The sequence below is a fragment of the Phalacrocorax aristotelis genome, chromosome 1 (genome assembly GCF_949628215.1).
Source record: "Phalacrocorax aristotelis chromosome 1, bGulAri2.1, whole genome shotgun sequence".
Lineage (NCBI taxonomy): Eukaryota > Metazoa > Chordata > Aves > Suliformes > Phalacrocoracidae > Phalacrocorax > Phalacrocorax aristotelis.
This window is the reverse complement of record NC_134276.1, coordinates 72969718-72988458: the sequence shown is the minus strand read 5'-3', so window position 1 is coordinate 72988458 and position 18741 is coordinate 72969718. Positions and strand designations below refer to the sequence as shown.

The 18741-nt window shown below is 40.1% G+C and overlaps 1 protein-coding gene across 15 annotated transcripts in view; it reads right to left on the bottom strand.

Annotated features, from left to right (window-relative positions):
* The window catches only part of INPP4A (inositol polyphosphate-4-phosphatase type I A), a 130106-nt gene that overhangs the window by 8831 nt on the left and 102534 nt on the right, over positions 1-18741 (bottom strand). For all 15 annotated transcript variants that reach the window (XM_075093171.1, XM_075093263.1, XM_075093199.1 and 12 more), the window contains 8 exons: positions 18057-18089; positions 13567-13739; positions 12003-12126; positions 10581-10707; positions 8127-8267; positions 6680-6777; positions 3507-3619; positions 3019-3173 (listed from right to left, as the gene is read on the bottom strand). In XM_075093171.1, the coding sequence (XP_074949272.1) occupies positions 3019-3173; positions 3507-3619; positions 6680-6777; positions 8127-8267; positions 10581-10707; positions 12003-12126; positions 13567-13739; positions 18057-18089 (964 nt within the window). The remainder of the gene's footprint in view (positions 1-3018; positions 3174-3506; positions 3620-6679; positions 6778-8126; positions 8268-10580; positions 10708-12002; positions 12127-13566; positions 13740-18056; positions 18090-18741) is intronic.

The following is an 18741-nucleotide window of genomic DNA, read 5'->3' as shown; positions in this document are numbered from 1 at the left end:
GCAGCTGAGTGGTCATCTGGCAGGTGGCCAAGGCCAACCCACCGCAATTCTATTCTGAAAGCAGATCAATCAGTGAAGAAATCCAACCAAACTTTTTATGGCTGTTTTATTGCAGTGAGCGGTCATATCCAAACACAACCATCAGGGCTTTGTAATGTAGTCGTCTTAGTCAGCACTGTGGCAGCTACAAGAGATTTTTTTCTCTCCCCCCATTTCTAGCTGCTTTTCAAGAGCCCCTCCCCTATCAGATACAGCTCTTCTCTGTTTGCTGAACTGCTTGTGTCACAACTTCCTAATTGGTTTAATTAAAATTATCTGGGCTACCTTAAACGTGTAAAAGATTTTGCTACCCAGGCTGATTTTGACTGAAACTGGATTAGACTATATTCAACCAAACAGCTCCACTGGTGTGTGTGACAGGACAGTAATCTGGTAGGAGGAGGGAGGGCAGGGAGACACGGGTCTAGTGGGGAGCGTGGGCACCACTGCAGATGGAATAGGCTAAGTGATCCAGTCGGAGTTTGACTCCTGAGTTGTCTTTACTGGCCAGGTAGTCACTTCCAGCTTGGACTTCCAGATTTATCACCATGATTTTACTATTTGTAGGTTGCAAATTACCAGGCATTTGATTTGGGATGGGAAAAGCTGCAACTTATTTACAAAAAAGTGAGTTTATTCTAATAGGATATTTGTTTCTAAGGTGAAAGTCACAAACTTGTATCTGTGAATTTCTACAAGAGTCCACAAGGAGCACTCGATGTTCTCTCCCTGATGCCCATCCTCACTGAACATAATTATCACAGATACATAATTATCAAAAGACTAGGAAGGAAAGGAAGTCCATGAGGATGGGAACTAACACTATGAGTGGGAGTTAACACCTCTGAGGTCCAACATCATATGGAAAAAGAGGGTGCTTTCTTAACTTTTCAAGAACAGTGTAAGCAAGGATGCTCTTCTTCTCTGGAAAGTTACCAGTAGAGGTAAGATGAAATACTTTCTTCAACTCCCACAACTTCGTAGTGCTTCTTCCCTGCCCTTCCAACTGCCCCAGAAACTTCAGAAGTCTTCAAGAGTGAACCAAGCCTTCCTCTACTAGTACAATTACTCAAATAAAAGTTTTCTGAATGGCCTGGAAGTAATTTGCAACTCTCTCACCTATGTCTGTCCTCCTCTAGGTCAGGTCATCTTGTCCAGGTTGAAATGGGTTTGGGTGGAGTTGCAATCCTATGTACTTGTTCTGTAAGCCTCTCTCTCTGTTAAGCACTGTTAATTCTGTGCCATTGTTCCTGAGCAGAATTGGCAAAAAATTTTGAAACACAACAACCTACCCCAAAGAGCAATGAGATGTGAGGAAGAAAGAGTGATGGGCTTGAAGAATGGCCTAATCTTAGTATTGCTTCAGGACTAGTCAGTGTTTGTTCTGCACATGTCTGTCTTAGTTGAAGATTTAACTGAAGAGAAAGTCACATCTTTCACCTGTTAGAGCAAGCCTCTGATGTTGCGAGAACACACTAACCAAAGGTTTTGATTAAATTGGCCCTCTTTCAATATCCCTGTGTAGGTCAACATAAAGCAATATGTTTCTTGTGTCAATATTTTATCTGATCCTGTGTTACATTAAATTCATAGTCTGAAGGTCCAAAACAATGTTGTTATTAACCTCTGTCTCTACTGTATCCATGACTGCATTTAAAAAACCCCATTAACTCAGTAACTAACTTAAATAACAAGATTCCTAGTATTATACTTGTTCCGTTTTTATTCTTACTAAATACACAACTGTGCAACAAAGCTTTTTTGTCTTTCAGATGTCTAAGATGACAATAATTTAAAGTTGCATAATTTAAACAGAGATATTCGGGAGCCACTTAGCTTCATTTTAAGTTAGTAACTTCTCCCTCAAAAAGCTGTTCCAAGCTTTGTTTCTAATACCAAGGTTTAACTACTCTCTGAATGTCATTTTCATGTGCTGTACTAAGTCTGTAACAACACAGTGAAAAGTGTAGCAAAAAAGGGAAAATAAAGAAGTCCAGTGACATCCAATTAGATGTAGATATAAAAAACAAATTATTAATGTATGAGGCTGCGAGTGTTATTATATGAGACATTTTCCTTCTAGGTAACTGAAGAGTAAGAAAGGGTCAAACAGCAAAAACATACAGAAAGGATAAGAGAATTGAACACTCTAGAGAATTTGGTGAGAAGACACACAGTACAGTACATTCAGTAAGAGTGAATGTTGAAAAACAGGACTGAACAGCATTGTTGAACTACATCAATAAAGACTAAAGCTAGATTTCTTATCCTTTCTTTTGGTATGTGAGTTACGGAGTTTTCCAGCAGTGCTTGAAACAAGGCATTGAACAACAGTAAACAGATTTTCTTTCTTTTTTCTTTTTTAGTACAGTATTTAATTCTGCAAACATCTCTGCTGCTTCAGAATACAGAACATCATTATACTGATACGACAACAGCACACTGACATGTTGTGATGAAATTTGGTTGCTGTATTGTGAAACACTCATACTGACGTTTCTCCCAGTGAGCAGTGTTTCACTGCTAAAGAATACACATGGCAAACCAGTGCAAACTGCAAGTGTCTATGTTTCCAAGAACAAAAGAGAGGCCATCCCTGAGAAATCTGCCTGATCTAGAACTAAGAAACCCAGTGCTATGACAGTTACGGTAACCTCATCATTAAACAACTTTCCAAGAAGCACCAGTTTCCTGTTCTGTAGGCTCTGCATTAATTGAAAACACATTTTTACATGCTTCCCTGAAAAATCCCTATTCACTACCGAAAACTAACGCCCATCTGATCCAAATCTGGTAACAACCAGCTTTAGCATAAGCATCTCACTAATACATGCAAGGGAGGGATGAATTCTAGCAGTCAATTTTGCAGTTTTCTGGCTTTTTTTTTTTTTTTTCCTTTTGATAGAAACAGAGACCACTCCTCCTTTGCAGTTTGCATGGTTCCTCATTTAGGAATAAGTGACGCAGTCAAACTCTTACCTCCTCATACACTCCAGAGCCTGGGTGAAGACCTGTGGAGCCATTCCATGTTCATGCTGTAGGATCAAACACTGCTCTAGGGTGACCGACATGGCAGTCCTATCCTTGGCGCTTTTACAGCTTGTAAATCGAACACCATTTAGTCTGCGGCATATCTAGAAATGGGATATACAATTCATCATTCCTTCTTCATGCATAACCTTCTGTCAGAGAACACACCTGTACTTCTCCTCTTTAGAGAGGCACAAATGTTGCATAGGACTTTGATGTCATCATTGAGAGACCATAACTTGGTTACATGAGTTTTAGGGAAAAATACGTTCTATCTCCCCATGTCTCATTCTAGAGGAGGTTTAACCTGGCAGTATTTCCAAGCTACATGCATGCAAATGAAGAAATTCTAACATAGTGCTAATAAAAAAGGGGAAAAGACATATGCATACAGAAAATCAACTGAACTATGCAGAGGTGCTTAGATTAATAAATACCTCAGCAGCTTGCCAAAGGATATCAACATTCTTATTTTTCCTTGCATGTACATTTTGCCCCAGAAATCTTAACAGTTCAGGCAGGCACGTCTGACTACGAGATCGAGGTAGACCTATAAAACAAACAAAACCAGCTGCACTTACTTATCTGTATTCAACACTTATACAAAGATAAGTTAGATGGAAAGTATTCCTATATGCCTGTTGCAAACACAGTCACGTTTTCTTGAAACTATCAAAGCTTACAACAATTAATCCAATTCTTAACTACTTAGTACCACCACCAAAATAAATTTAAGTTTAATTAAACTCAACTGGAAATACACATTCAGGTTATTTAAAACTTCGGGGGCTCAGAATCTGACAGCAATACAGTAACAGTGAACAAAGGGATCAAGATTGGTATAACATCTTGGTTTGTGTGTCACAGATGTACTTACTTTCATGCACTGTTCAGAAATGTATATAAACGTAACTGCAAGTATTATTGCCCCTCAGAGATGACAGGATACCCTGTAGATATCACTGTATATTCTGCTCACATTTTCCATTTTAAACTTGCGAGCTGGCCAGTTCTCAGTTACAAGAAACACTCTTTCCGATAGGACACCATGCTCTCCTGATCTATTTATTAATATTTCACTAAGTGGAAATAAATTGGTTGAAATTTTTCAGTATTTCAGAATGCTTTCGATAGTTGTCTTACAGGTTCGAAGTGTTACACATCATCTCTTACACACGTAGCAAGATATGCAAAAACAATCAACAGCAAGTATTAAATAGGTAAATTTTTTAGGGGTAACTACAGAGGACACCAACTAAGGCTGTGCCTGGATAAATAAGGCAGCATGCACTGTTAAAAAATTACTATGTGACAAAAAGAACCCCGCATGGGTGATACACGAGGTTTTATTTTTGGACCACATCTCTTCTCAGAGCAAATAGTATGTTAGCAATACTGTGTCTATCCTGGTCTGCTCTGCTTGAACTCCACACCTAGAAAGTAATACCTGTAAACAAAAAGAGGGTACAGATCATCTCCCCAGGTATTTCTAAAGACAAGGAGAATTAATGGAAAAAGGACAAGGAGCTGATGAAGCTAAGACAGTAATTAATCTCTCAGAAATACTGCACTGCTTAGAATTAAGAGCACAGCGACAAGGACAGTGGATCAGGGATCAGCTTCCCTTGTGTGCTGCTCTTGTAGGGAACATTTTCTACAGGCTGCCAGCAGATACTTCACTGGGCCTCTTGTCCCCTAGAATGACCTGTTTGTTTTGCTTTTGCCGGTACTTACCACAGACAACACCGCTGGCTGGTCATAATAACCACCCGTTTTTCAGTTAAATGTAAAATGCTATTCTCTCTTGACAAGGGTTTGTGGAAAAGTATGTTTCACTTTGTACATACTAAGTATCACCACAAAGGAGGTACAAAACACACCCCCAGACCTTTCTTATGACGAGCACAGTCCCAGGTTTTTCCATATAGTCTCAGCTTTTCAAAGAGCATCTCTAACACATCTGCTGGGACACCCACAATATTTTTTTCACATTTCTAACCAAAACTTTTTCTTAATGTTTAGAACCACAAACCGTTTGTCCAAGCTCGACTGCAAAACCAGGTACAATACATCTGCATTTACCCAGGTCAAACAGTGAAGCGGAAGAAAGTTTTGGCAGAGGGAAGATTTTACCCCTTCATGGTATTCATGTCACGTGGCAGGGACCCACGTAATGAAAAGTAACCAAAGTAAGGGAGAAAAGGCAGGTGGACACAAGACTGTTTTGTTGTCTTCCACTGTTAAGGTGCATGCTAACGCCTCCTGTCCAGCACTGCATGCCAACCTTATTCACAACTTCAAGTCACCTGAAGAAAAACCCCTGGTAAAAGGAGTGTTTCTGGTAAACGAGAAACTCAAGGTAGTGGCGCCAGCACTCTTTAAAAATAGAGGAGAGTAAGTATAAAGTTAAACAGAGTTCAAAAAATATGAAAAGGGGCAGAACAAATGGCAGGACATAAAACAGACTGCAGGATAAAAAAAAAGTTTCCGGGAAAAAGGCAAAAGCTAAAAGATGATTGGATCATAAGGGGTTTGGGGATGAGGGAGGAGACTGAAGTAAAAAAAAAAAATCAGGAAAATCTAACAGAAGAGGAAGGAGCTGAATGGGAACTATTATTATGGAAGACTAGGGACAGAGACATGAAGTAACAGGGAGAAAAGCAGAACAAAAATCACTTTAAATTTATTAACTTTTGAACTTTACACAGAAGTCTGATGCTAGACTACTATATAATAAAAAATTTTTTTTCAGCTAGAATTTCAAAGAATTAATTATGGAGGATTATGAATGCCTGGAAGGAGGGAAACAGCATCTGCTCTCAGCTGCATCAAAAAAAAATCCAGGGTAAATGAAAGTACAATAACATATAAAAGACAGAATTCTTACTATCCTGTTCCACGTTGCTGCATTTGTCTTTCTGCAATAAAACTGAAATTGTGGGACCCATGAAACTAGCTTACAAGAGGTTTGATACTATTAATGAGGAATCAATGAGTTTTCACCATTTCTGTCATCACACGTAAATAACATTTATGCCACTGCCTCCCAAACAAACAGTAACAAACAAAAAATTTTTCCTATATAACCAGTAAAATTCAGACTTGTAGCTACTGTTTCTCTTCCAGGTGCTAGACTTCTCTGTTACTGAGTGAAGATGCAACAATTATAGGGAAGAGCCGAAGGATGAGCAGAGGGAAAGGGATTAAGTTCCTAAAAACTGGCAGTTTTTCTCTGTGCAGGTTATTGTAAGCATACAGAACGTGACCAAAAACTGCACATAAAAGTGCTGCTGCTATGACCTGTCACTTTTATACCTTCGCCTCGTGGCAATATAACTGCCTAGCTGCATGTTTATACAGTACATAACACCACTTAGAAAGAGTGGCAAAGTAAATTAAAAAGAGGAAAGTTAATCAGACTGACCTTTAACACTCTGGAATGTGCTCTTCTTAGTACTAACGTATTAAAATAGAGCTGCATCATTTCTTGGACATTACTAATGCTGGTGTACCATGTACGTTTAAACAACCAACATGAAGCAAACAAATTAAAAAATCAGCCTCAATCGTGCTGTTAAATCAAATTTGCTACTAATTACCAAATACTTACAATCATCAGGCAAAACTTCCTTGAACTGCTCAAAATACGAATTCAACCGCACTAAGCTTTCCATGTTAATTACTTCTTGCAGTGAGGTGTCCCCAAACCTTTAAAAGGAGAAGAATGGAAGAGTTAAGTAAAAGGTTTCTCCTCTTCTTCAAAACAACTGCACTTGGCAATATGACTACCAGAAAACAGTTTAAAGATTCATCCCATGAAATTCCAAACCATTCAAATGCAGAGTAAGGTGTAACAAGAGAAGTGTTGTAGTGATTCATTATAGAAAATATATGATTGTGACAGGAACAGTGGGAAGGAAGACGAAAGAAAAATCTTGTAGAAAATAGTACTTAAAATTCTTTGGCTTTTGTATCTCTCTTTCGGTATTAAATACCCACCCTGTAAATAATTTTGCCAAAATTCAAACTTTTAATAATGGATTTACTAGCTTAGTTCGTGAGCTAATAATAACCATAACATCATTAGATTGGATGGAGAACTTTGACTTCAGATTAGTAAATGAGAAATATGGATCAAGGAGTAATAAACCATGAATGTAATAAATATTGTCAACAATGCCATGATTCATCTCATCTAATTATATCTACATACCTTCATAGGCACACACAGTGTTGACACCTGTAACTAGTCTAGTCACCTTGGGCTCCCTCTATAGGCAACAGAGCACAGCAGCAACTACTGGAATGCCTTTGTTAGACTTTTTCTAGTTGTCCACCATCATACTGCTCGCTCCACCCGGGCACCAAGGCTGCTGCCACAACATGCACGTGCCTGACTTCACTGGAGTTCTCCATTAGAGCAGTGTTCTGCCAGTGTATTCTGTACAGGGTATGGCCATAACAGAGGGAAGCTCTGGTGGCTCTTCCAAAACTGAACAGTTTCCTTTGCAAATATAATTACATAATTATATTTTTCAGCTTTACAAGAGCAGTGTTGCATTACACAAGTACTGCAACGATATGTTAAAACAAAGGTTTGTCTAAGCCCATTATCCTGGTTTTTCACAGTGGCCAGAAGAGGCAATTTAGGGGAGAGTGCTAAGCCAAGAGGGCAAATATACAGGAATACTCAGAATGGTCTCTCAGACTCTAGTGATCTGTCACTCACCGAGGTCTCAAGCCGCAAGCAGCACCTCTGTGTTAAATAGCACATGATAGATTTCCTCTTTTGTAAATTCACTTCTGAACCACAGAAACCTGCACTAGACTCAAAGCCATGAGGTAAGGAGCCCTACAGCTATATGCCTTATGAAGAAAGAACTCTTTTTGTTCGTTTTGCATTTGACAGTTTCATTTAATATTCCCTTGTTCGTGTACTGGAGAAACTGAATCACTGTTAGTAATGCAACAGTGCAGCTCCATAGAGACATAATTCCATCAAAACAGGAGACTGCTGAACCGCCATTAAAGCTGAGCTTGCATGACTGGATACATACTTCTCTGCTAGGGTTTGCTGCTCATTGATTCCCACATTGAAAAGGACCGGCTGAACCCTCAGCAACATGCCACTTTGAATCTCTCGCGGCAATAAATCAAACAAGGCGCTTGGCAAAGGGATCCTTACATTAAATCCATCACTGAAAAGAAATAAACAGTTATTAGACATCAAGATCAAAAAGCTGCATTCTGAGAACGTGTTGTTTATGTAAAGAGGGATAACATCTAGAACATAATACAACTATTAAAAGATCAGTCTAAACTGAGGACTTAAGGAACCGCCACAGCCTGCTCCTAATCAGAAAAGCTATTCTAGTTCAAAAACAAACCTGCAGCAACCTGTAATGTTGATTTTACTTCCTCATGGACATTTCAATCACATCTGCCTTTTTCCTGACAAAAGCTGATTTTGCTCTGCTTATTAATACTGCAGCTCTTGTACAACTTGGGTAGAAAAAGCCGAATTTTGGCATGTCCTCATCTCATCAAGAGTAAAGTATATTTGATTTTAAAGCGATAAAGGCCAGTGATGATGTATATGCATAAAAGGATACATTTTTGGATACAGTAAGTAGTAGTGACATTTGTGAGTGTAAGGATAGAGGCAATGATAGTAGCAACCCAAGCATAAATTGAAGGGGGAGCTAACAAAAGCACTGATACAGAACTTATGACTCAGACCTACAAGCTGTTCCTGCAGCACAACAGGTTACCTTGGGTCAGCTGAGCTACAGCAAAGAGCACTGTGTATGCTTTATCTCATGGCAAATGTGAGATAATGCAACTTATCTTATCCCACAACACCAGTGCAGACTAAGATATGTCACATTACCTTATGTTGGAACTGCCAAGACACAAGTTACCACGGTTGTGTGCTGTGTGTTAACCTATCAACAAAAATACTTTAGTGTTACCTCCAGGTCTTTACAGTGCAGAACTCTCAAGTACAGCATGTACTCTCAAGTACAGCAAAAGAGATCTGAGAAGTATAGAATAAGGTAATCAAAATTGGTCTGTCCCACATCTGACACACAGATCCTATGCTACGTCTGAAAGCCAAAAAACCTATTTTCACTTCTAAATACAAAGCTTCCAATGGTTTGCACCAAAATAAATACACGTGATTTCTTTCTTCTCTTTCTTGAGTAAAATCTAGACAGCAAAATAATAAGCAGCACTATCGGACCTGAAACTAATGAAGACTGGTTTGCTGCTGATTAGTGTCCTATAGCTGATGGCAAGTTTCAGCTGAAGATTTTCTTTGAAAGGAATTTCCTGTCGGCTGTCAGCCATTTCCACAGGTCTCGGCAACTTTGGTAACATACATGATTGTACTGCAGACCTCCCTCAGCCAGGACACTTTTCACTGCATGTGAACCTTAACTTAACAAGGTTCCTCTAAATGTTTTTATCTTTGAGAATTCTAACTCTTTTTCGGATGTGGACAAAGCTGGGCAAAGCTCGAGTGGAGCTTGGTACAGCATACTAATCAAATAAGCCTTATTTCCTCCAGAAATCAGATTCTAAACTAAAACATTCTAAAGACTCCAAAATACAGAAACGTTAAAACATTGTCTTTTGTGAGGCCTCTGTCCTTCCACAGCTTCATCCCCATCTGTGAATTGGCTCGCTCTGGGCAAGAACTCTATTGCAGGGGCCCATCAGCCCCGTGTCAGAAACCAGTGCAAGGCCAACTGATAAGCAGGCTGAGGCATTCAAATTGAAGTTTGACTGTGTTTGTTGTAAATGATTCCCATCATAATAAAGCTGTAACAGATCACTGCCACTCCACTTTATTTGAGGATGTGAGTGTTTGTTACTTCAGACTTCTAAAACAAAAATTGCTTTTAAGCTTAAACTTGAAAATATCTCTATTCAGACTAGTGGTGAAAATAGCAGCAGCCTGGTGTTTCACAAGCATCCATAAGTTAAAACCAGCTTGGCCCTGATAGTTTGGAAATTGAACCTAAATAGGCCTCACCTCAGCAGCTGCCAATGTGTATCAAGCCTGATGCTCATTCTGCGTCCCTTTGTGCTAATGGCGGCCCATTACTCAGTGGCATACAGTAACGCACTGACCAACTGATCAACAGTGGTGAATTTCAGATAATAAGATCAGCCTCAAAAGTCAGTCTGGAATTCAAAAACAGCACAGCTGCTTAAGAAAAGATTGAATACTTCTGGCTTATGACTGTGGAAGGCTAGGTTGAGGTGATACTTATTCATTAAACAATACTGCCATGGTTTGAGCCTTGCTATATATCCCTTTTCAGCTTAGCTCCCTGTAAAATGAAACATCAGTAAAAATTAATAAATCCACTTCAAAACATTGCGTTGAAGTTCTGAGGAGAAAAACAGCACAGTACAAAGGTACATAATTCAAGTGCAGCATCACTGCTTCTCCCCTCTGCAGTTCCACCCCACTTCCTGCTCCTCCCCCAACTTTTCTTTACCGATTTCCAGTGATGACCGGCAGCATGTCAGTAGATGTATTTGATGTGGCCTGAGTTACTTTAAAGGTTACATTCCTCAAGTCCATGATTCCCAAACTCATGTCCTCCAGCATTGCCAGCTCCTCACCTAAATCAAGGAGGAAAAAGTGAATCATACTCATTACAACTTCCCTTTATCAATTTGATGATGACTGTAGGTCATCGCTCTCATAAAGACGTTCTATGGACAAAGAGGCTCTGGATCCCAGGCCTTCAACTTGGCCTACAGACTGCAGACAATGGCATGACCGACTTTATGAGTTCAGCAAGTTTAGAAAACACCAATTATCTAGCAGAGTCCAGACTACTGCTCTCCAAGTAGATTATATGCCGATTTTCCAATTTAGATGATGCTAGTAAGTACTTCTCAGCATTGTCACAGCCATGATGTCCTTTTGTGTTGGAAAAGTTACAATGTATTCTGGATTTGCTCACTTTATACTGTAGGATTACAGGTCAAGAAAATTAAAAAAGCATATTTAAAGTGCAGTTTCTCCCAGCTTACTGGAATTTAAATCCATTTCTTTTCTGAAAAAACAATCAGTATGATACATTTTATTTTTAAACCTTTTGTCCTGATTTCAGCTGGGATAGTTAATTTTCTTCATAGTAGCCAGTATGGGGCTATGTTTTGGGTTTGTGCTGAAAAGAGTGCTGATAATGCAGAGATGTTTTAGTTGTTGCTAAGTGGTGCTTACACTAGTCAAGGCCTTTTTCAGCTCCCCGTGCTCTGCCAGGTGCACAAGAAGCTGGGAGGGGACACAGCCGGGACAGCTGACCCCAACTGACCGAAGGGATATTCCATACCGTATGACATCATGCTCAGCATGTAAAGCTGGGGGAAGAGGAAGGGAAGGGGGGAGGTTTGGAGTGATGGCATTTGTCTTCCCAAGTAACTGTGATGGAGCCCTGCTTTCCTGGAGAGGGCCGAACACCTGCCTGCCCATGGGAAGGAGTGAATGAATTCCTTGTTTCGCTTTGCTTCCATGCATGGATTTTGCTGTTCAACTGTCTTTATCTCAACCCATGAGTTTTCTCACTTTTACCCTTCTGATTCTCTCCCCCATCCTACTGTGGGGGACTGAGTGAGCAGCTGGGTGGTGCTTAGTTACTGACTGGGGTTAAACCATGACACCCTTGCCGTTATATCATCAGGCAAATACACTTTATATTTCAGAATTAATTCAATTAAATGTGAAGAAATTTGGAGTTCTTAGCTAATTAAATACCCCACATATAATCTGCTTTTGCATTTCAAGTTTTCAAAATTATTTTGTAGCTGAGCGGCAGATTGTCCCAAACACTCATGTTCTGCTGCAGCCAATTTAAAGCAAGATTTGCTGACTCAACATCTAATACCACCCACTTGTCTTGTGCCTTTACCATAAGTGCTCAGCAGGCTCTCAAACTGTGCCAGCAAGCCAATGGTGTAGAGTTGTCTTAGAAATCCATCATCGTGCAGGCAGTTCCTCAGCTTGATAATGAAACCACAAATGAGAGCTGTCAGCTGTGGGAGAGAAAACAGACCAGAGTGAAATGACTCAAGACAAAAAAAGGCTCTTCAGCCCCAAACGGAAACAATATCACATATAAGACGTGCAATAAAATCTGTCAGACTGATGTTCTTCTCCCTTAAATGTCACTCTTCTTTTCCTTGCAGCTGAAGAAGACAAACCAATCCACAAAAATCCAAAACATTCATAAAATCAGATTTAGGGCCCACTGCCTTCATCTCACAAGCTCTCCCATAACGGCACTGCTGTTGATCTCGCATCTATTCACTTTCTGGACACAATCACTTGTATTAGGGTCTACAACTTACAAACTACAGAAATCTCCTCGGAGAATTGTTTTAGTTACACATGGAAAAGCAACAAGGCTAGTTCAGGCCATGCATTTTGACAGTATGAATAAATTATTTTTTTAAAAATTACATTTTTAGAAAGCTTGAAAATGCAATACCTGTTTGCATTATGTGAAGAGTCAAACTCTAGTGTTACAAGCTATTCAGGACAAGGTCCTGAAGACCTAGTACTAAGATGAGTGCTAAGATCTAAGATTAGGACTAGTCTTGATTGACTTTTGCAACAAAGGAATTTCCCAGGTGACTGTCATATGCTATGTACACAGGTGTATGACTTTGCTACAGAATTAAACAAAAGCTAATAAAGTTCTGTTTATGATGGGTAAACATATTCAGAGCACTGAGTTTAAAAATTATCTGCAATATGAATTGTGTTTTGTATAGAAAAATTTCCTTAACTTATCTCTATGAGGTAATACGTACTGGGACAACAGCCCTACCAAACAATGTCAAAGAGATAAGCTGTTTGAAACAAATGAACGAGATACTTCTTTCATGGGGAAGTAGATACACTACAGAAGCGTAGTGGGCAGAAGAAATGTGGAAGGTTCTTTAGTGCAGTCAGTGGCTGGTCAGAGACCCCAGCAGGCTCAGAAACAGAACTTCCAGGGAAAAAAAAAAACCAAAAACCAGCATGCATTTCTCTCCCTGTAGCTGGAGTCTTTGGTTACCGCAGGTCCTGTTGGTTTTCTCGATGCAGAAAACAACAAAAGGTAACCAAGGGAGTACACCTTCTGCTCATGGGCCTTTTTCCCCTGCCTCTTTCACATCGTACTTCTGGTTTTAGTTTGGTAGCATTGCAGGCAAAGGTTGTTTCTGTAGACAGCAGTATATTTTCACTAGTTCTGGATTTTTTTTTTTTAAATAGTGAATGTCTATCCAAGGGGACACTTGAGTTATATATTGTCAAATGCATGTAAGTGACCAGTAAGGGCAGGATAGCACAGCCTGAGAGGAGATCACAGTGTTAAACCCAAGGGTAGAGCAGATCTGAAAAACTCTGAAAACAGTCATGTCCTATATTTCATATAAACCCCACCACATGTCAAAGCACAATCAAATCATCCATATTTGCTTGCTTACAGTTTGGCAGAAGACAACATCCCTGCGATACTGAAGGTTCAGGCAGAGCCCTATTGTCGGGGCACTGTCCTGCATTAACAAAAAGACCATGGCTTTCTTTGCCTTGTCACTCATCATGGCTACACAGTCTGTGAGTGTTGTCAGCAAGGGATAAAGAGCTTCGCTCCATTCGCCTGGTTAAAAGAAAAAAAATAGCAGCACTGTAGGTACTTTATTTGAAACAAACAAACATGCATTGAAAGAAGAAACTTCCTGTTGCAAGTCAAAGTTGTTGATAATTCACATTTAAGGCTTGTTTTATTTTGGCTGGCTGGTTACACCCTGCTTGTTATTAATTAAGTAATCTTACAGAGTGGTTATCGCACGAGGAAAATATGGAGAATTTTACTCTGTAAGACTGTTATGACTTTCCTGACCATGTAATAGCTCCCAGATTTGTGCCCACAGAATACACTGATTTGGAAAGTGTAACAGAAAGATTAATATCTTTATACACAAGTGTATATCACTGCATGTGCATGTTCAAACACACCCTTTCACAGTGCATACGTGGACAGACAGTATGGAGTCCATCGTGTAACAGAAACAGTGAATATCTGCTTAGCCATTTCTGTCAATGAGATTTCTCCCAACTATCCTGCCTTTGAATCTTCTGTGGACTCATAGGTGTGTCATTTAGTTGCCTCACCATCTTATTGATACTTGTTGCACCTCAGTGAAGTAAGACAACGCTTATCTCCCATTTGCAGCATAGGAATAATAAGGCAGAGAGGTGAAAAATTCATGTAGGTACTCTTAAGCGTCCTCTGTCTGCTGAGTGGCTTTGAAGGCTTAGAGCTAGCTAGCAAGAAACACTAAGTATCGTCATTTAGATGGAAGTTAGCCAGATCCTTGGAAATAGTTCAGAGCTTGACTTCCACTGAAATACACGAGATACGTCCCAGAGGGACTCTGTTCGAGGTCCTACACAGGAAACACAGAAATGAAACTGGGTTGCCCAAGTCCTATTTTAGAACCCCAAACATTGTGCCTTCCCTCTCCCTGAGATTGCTCTGCCTTAAAATGCCCCACAAGCTCAGTTTCTTTTCTTTCCTTCTTCCATCTTTCGTCTTAATCAACCACTGATTTTAAAATCCCCTTTCCATGACTGTACGAAAAATTATTCAGACGCAATACCAAAATCCATTCTCTCTGCAATATAAAAAGAAAATAGAACAGAGCTTTGGTTTTGCCCTCCTTAATGTAAGGTTGAAACAGAACACTTCTCTTTTTAAAGGGAAGGACAATGTGTTTTATTTTTAAAAAGCACCAGAGCTCACAAACAGAACACACACAACCCCCCAGCCCGGTTGGCTGTAGGAACAAGGCAATGTACAGATCAGAACCTGCATGAATGGGGCACTTCAAGCCCCGTGAAGGAAGTTGTTTGGGATTTTGATTCAAAGGCAGGGCTAAGAGCTAGCAATAATAAAAGTTTCTTTGATAACCAACCAAAGAGGGGAACTTTGGAAGTCCGCTAACAGAAACATAACTGACAAGATTAACAGAACTGTCCCTTTTGCTTTTGTTCTATGCAGTAGATAGATAACCTAATAAACTACACAAAGGGGAAGTTGTTTGGCTCTGTTCCACTGCCATAAAAAAAGAAGCAGGAAACATCAAAAGAACAGGCAAGGAATCACAGCTTGTCTTTTATATTCTATTAAGCGTTTTCTCTCAAAATAAAACCGATGGAAAACATGGCCCCTTGAACACTTAAAAAGCAAAACACTGATGATACTAACAGTGTTTCTCTTACTGCATTTAAGAGCTTTTCTATAAAAAAAAAGCAAGAATGATGAAAAGAACTGAAAAGGTCTTCCAGCACATCATCATCATCATCTCATTGCCTGGATATACATACTTGTATACAGTTAACTCAGTGGAGATTTAAAATTGTAGTGTGTCTGGCAGCACTTCATTTGAAAGATATGTTTATCTGTGGTAATCACAAAGTACGCAGGTGGTATACCAGCCTGCCTGAAGATAAAGCAATTGTTAGACATCTTTTTTTCTCCCAACACTCACATGCAATACAATGGCTCATCCAGGAGCAAAAATCCTCTGTGCTGTGTATTCTCTTGGTTTAGAATTTTGCCCATGAAAAAAAACCAAACCCTTGTCAGTCTGCAAAACTCTAAATGCTTTTTGCTACCTACTTCACAGAGGTGTCACCTGTGTTCTTTTAGTTTTTTAGTCAGTGGTAGTTGCTGTTAACAGCAAACAGGAGTAAAAAGAATTGCACTCCCAGGCTCCAGTCAGGTTGGAACATTTCGCTGGCAGCGTTTAAATAAATGTGAAAGGGCTCTGAGTGTTCTACTTTTGCCTGGATCCTTCCTGTCTTCCCCTTATTAATTTTCCTAACAGACCTTTATTACTGAAAGTATATTTTCTATCAAATCAATCAATGGCACCACCAAACACCATGAGGCATGAATTCTAATGTGAAATCTACCAAGATCTCTGCTGTTGTGTTCTATGAAATGACCAGAACTTTTTACAGCTATTATAGGCTCCATTGGGCAGATTCACAGGTCGGATGATTTGGCGCAGGGCCTGAAACAATGGAGACGCAACAAGTTGTTACAGATTTACAACAGCCAGAGACCTAGTCTAAGCTAGCTGTTGGTATATCTGAGACACAAATCCCGCTTTTTAAATCAGAGGTTTCTAGTTCATGTTAAAAGTTATTCTGTCTAAAAACTGGCATTCTACAAACCAGCAGGATGCCTGTCATTTACTTTAGGCACCATATATTGTACAGCAAGAGACAAATCCACTCAGACAGCTACAACTGAATTCTGGCTGGTAAATAAGGGCCAGACTTGGCCCCATTAAGTCTTCCCTATTTTTCTTATGACAGCTGCTGACCAAAGTCACACTTTAATGCACACTTTGGAATGTGGCATTTTGGGCAGAGAGAGAGGGAGGCAGGTAGGGGGAGAGGGATGCTGGGGAGGCCTATGAGTTCACATAGGGGCCTGTCTCTCACTATACACTACTGGCTGTTTTATAAAAAAATAATGTCTCATTAAGAGAACCTAATGCATAAAGCCTGTATAAATCAAGGATGTAATGAAAGGTGGGAAAAGTTTTTGCTTTTTCCCCCCCCAAGAGTCTCTCTTCTCCAGAGCAATAAAAATATTATTAAAATAACTGTCCACCAGAGCCCTGAAAAGATATTTTTAGTCTTTTTGTATTAAAAAACCCCCTAGCATCCATAAATCAAAGTACTGGGCACTTGCAGTTGCCCTTGGTTTAGGTCAGGGTTGCAAAGGCTTATGATCTCTAAAATTGAGAATTATTAAATAAGTGGTAGTTGCTTAGCCCTGACCCAGTGAAGTATAATTGGCAACCCGCTTAAGCACACAGTCACATCACATTTGACTTCAGAGGAAATCAAGCATTAAGTGCTTCACTACACTGGAGCTTCAGCAACTTAAACTTAAGATGCAGTTTTGGGTATATCTGGGTACCCAGTTGGGGTAACCTGACTGCTTTTAATTACTCCCATCTTAAAAATAAATAGCATTCATTTATGCACCACATTCATATTTTGCAGAAAGTAAAGCGATGTTCCAAGAATTAAAAATTTGTGGAGTCTTTTATTGATTAAAACCACTGTCTTAGTGATGAAAGGAAACAGGGCGGACAGCTGAGAAGAACATTAATATACTTTGTGAAGATGAAAATCATACCTGCACTGGGGCTTTATTTCCCATTAGTTTCACTAAATGCAGGAGCCCATGCTGTAACAGTTTGAAGACTGAACTTTCACTGAACTAAGATTAAACTACTCTCAAATGGGGGAAGTTACAGCCATCTAGCTGGGAGAGAGTGGTATTACAGAGGCATATTATTCAGACCTTGTAAATGCAACACCAGTGTGCGGAGGTAATAGGCGAGAGGAAAGAAGGCGAACAGTGGGATCCAAGTCTCCTAAAGTCTGTATTCTGAAACATTAGACTTAAACATTAGCAGTGCCCAATGCTGCTTGGTGCGCACCCACAACACAGATTCTCCATCAGCCTTTTTGACTGCCCCGTGTTCTGCTCAAGTCCTCATTCAGAAAGGCCAGCTCAACAGCACATGTGAAAGGGCATGCCTGAAATGTCTGAAATGTCAGACTCCCACACACTTCAGTGACACTTGGAACAGGGCTCAAATCATTCTTACCCACAACAGTTTGCTAAAACATATCAACTGGCAAAACCAAAGAGACCATGAACAAGTGCTCTCCCATACCTGGACATGAGAAGTTACCAGATACCCCCTTGCAGTATTATTTTTGAAAATAACAACTTCTCAATATGCTTAGGTAAGTCATGTGACATTGCAGAGCGTTACCATTTGAAAATGGTCAACCTTAACAGCAAGGCACTTGTTCAGTTGTTAATTATGAACTGAACGCTGCAATTTTCCAAAGAAGCAGAAGCCATGAATGCACATACCTGGGCCAGATTCTTCCGGAGCAGGGCTGCAATCTGCACAGAAATGGAGGGGCAACATGCATGATTAAGGAGCAGCAACACAGTCTAAACATAAGCAACTCAAATGCTCAACACCAGGGTTCTCAAAAACTTTCACCGAGGGAAGAGGAGCTCAGCTGAGATACTCCTTTGCCTGCGGGCACCGAGGGCACGGGCTGTCTCCAACACTCCGCTGTTTCTGACCAGAGGAACACCTGGATGGGGACTTGGAGGAAAGCCAGTACCCGCTACCTCAGGGGCTCTCTGTGGATTACCAGCAAGTGAACTGTCAATCCCCAGCGATCCACAGGGCACAGTTTGAGAACCACTGGTTTAGTGCAATTATACAATAAGCTGGCAGTAAGGCTGCTAAAGAGAAAAGCAGAAGACTAGCAGTAAGTTCAATGCACTTAACAGAAAATGAGGTTAAGGCGCCCACAACGCAAGAGTAGTAAAGAAACACTACTTTGCTACCTTAGACAAATTTCTGTTCTATAATTTCTGAGATAGTTAACACAAGCATTAGCTTGTATATTAAGGGCTGAAACAACCAGTGAAGCCTGTCAGTGTTCCACACACACGTCAGTGGGAGGAACAAGCTGTCAGATGGAAATACACTACAGTGCAATACAAACAGTAAAAAGATAATACACGCCCTGTTATAGCA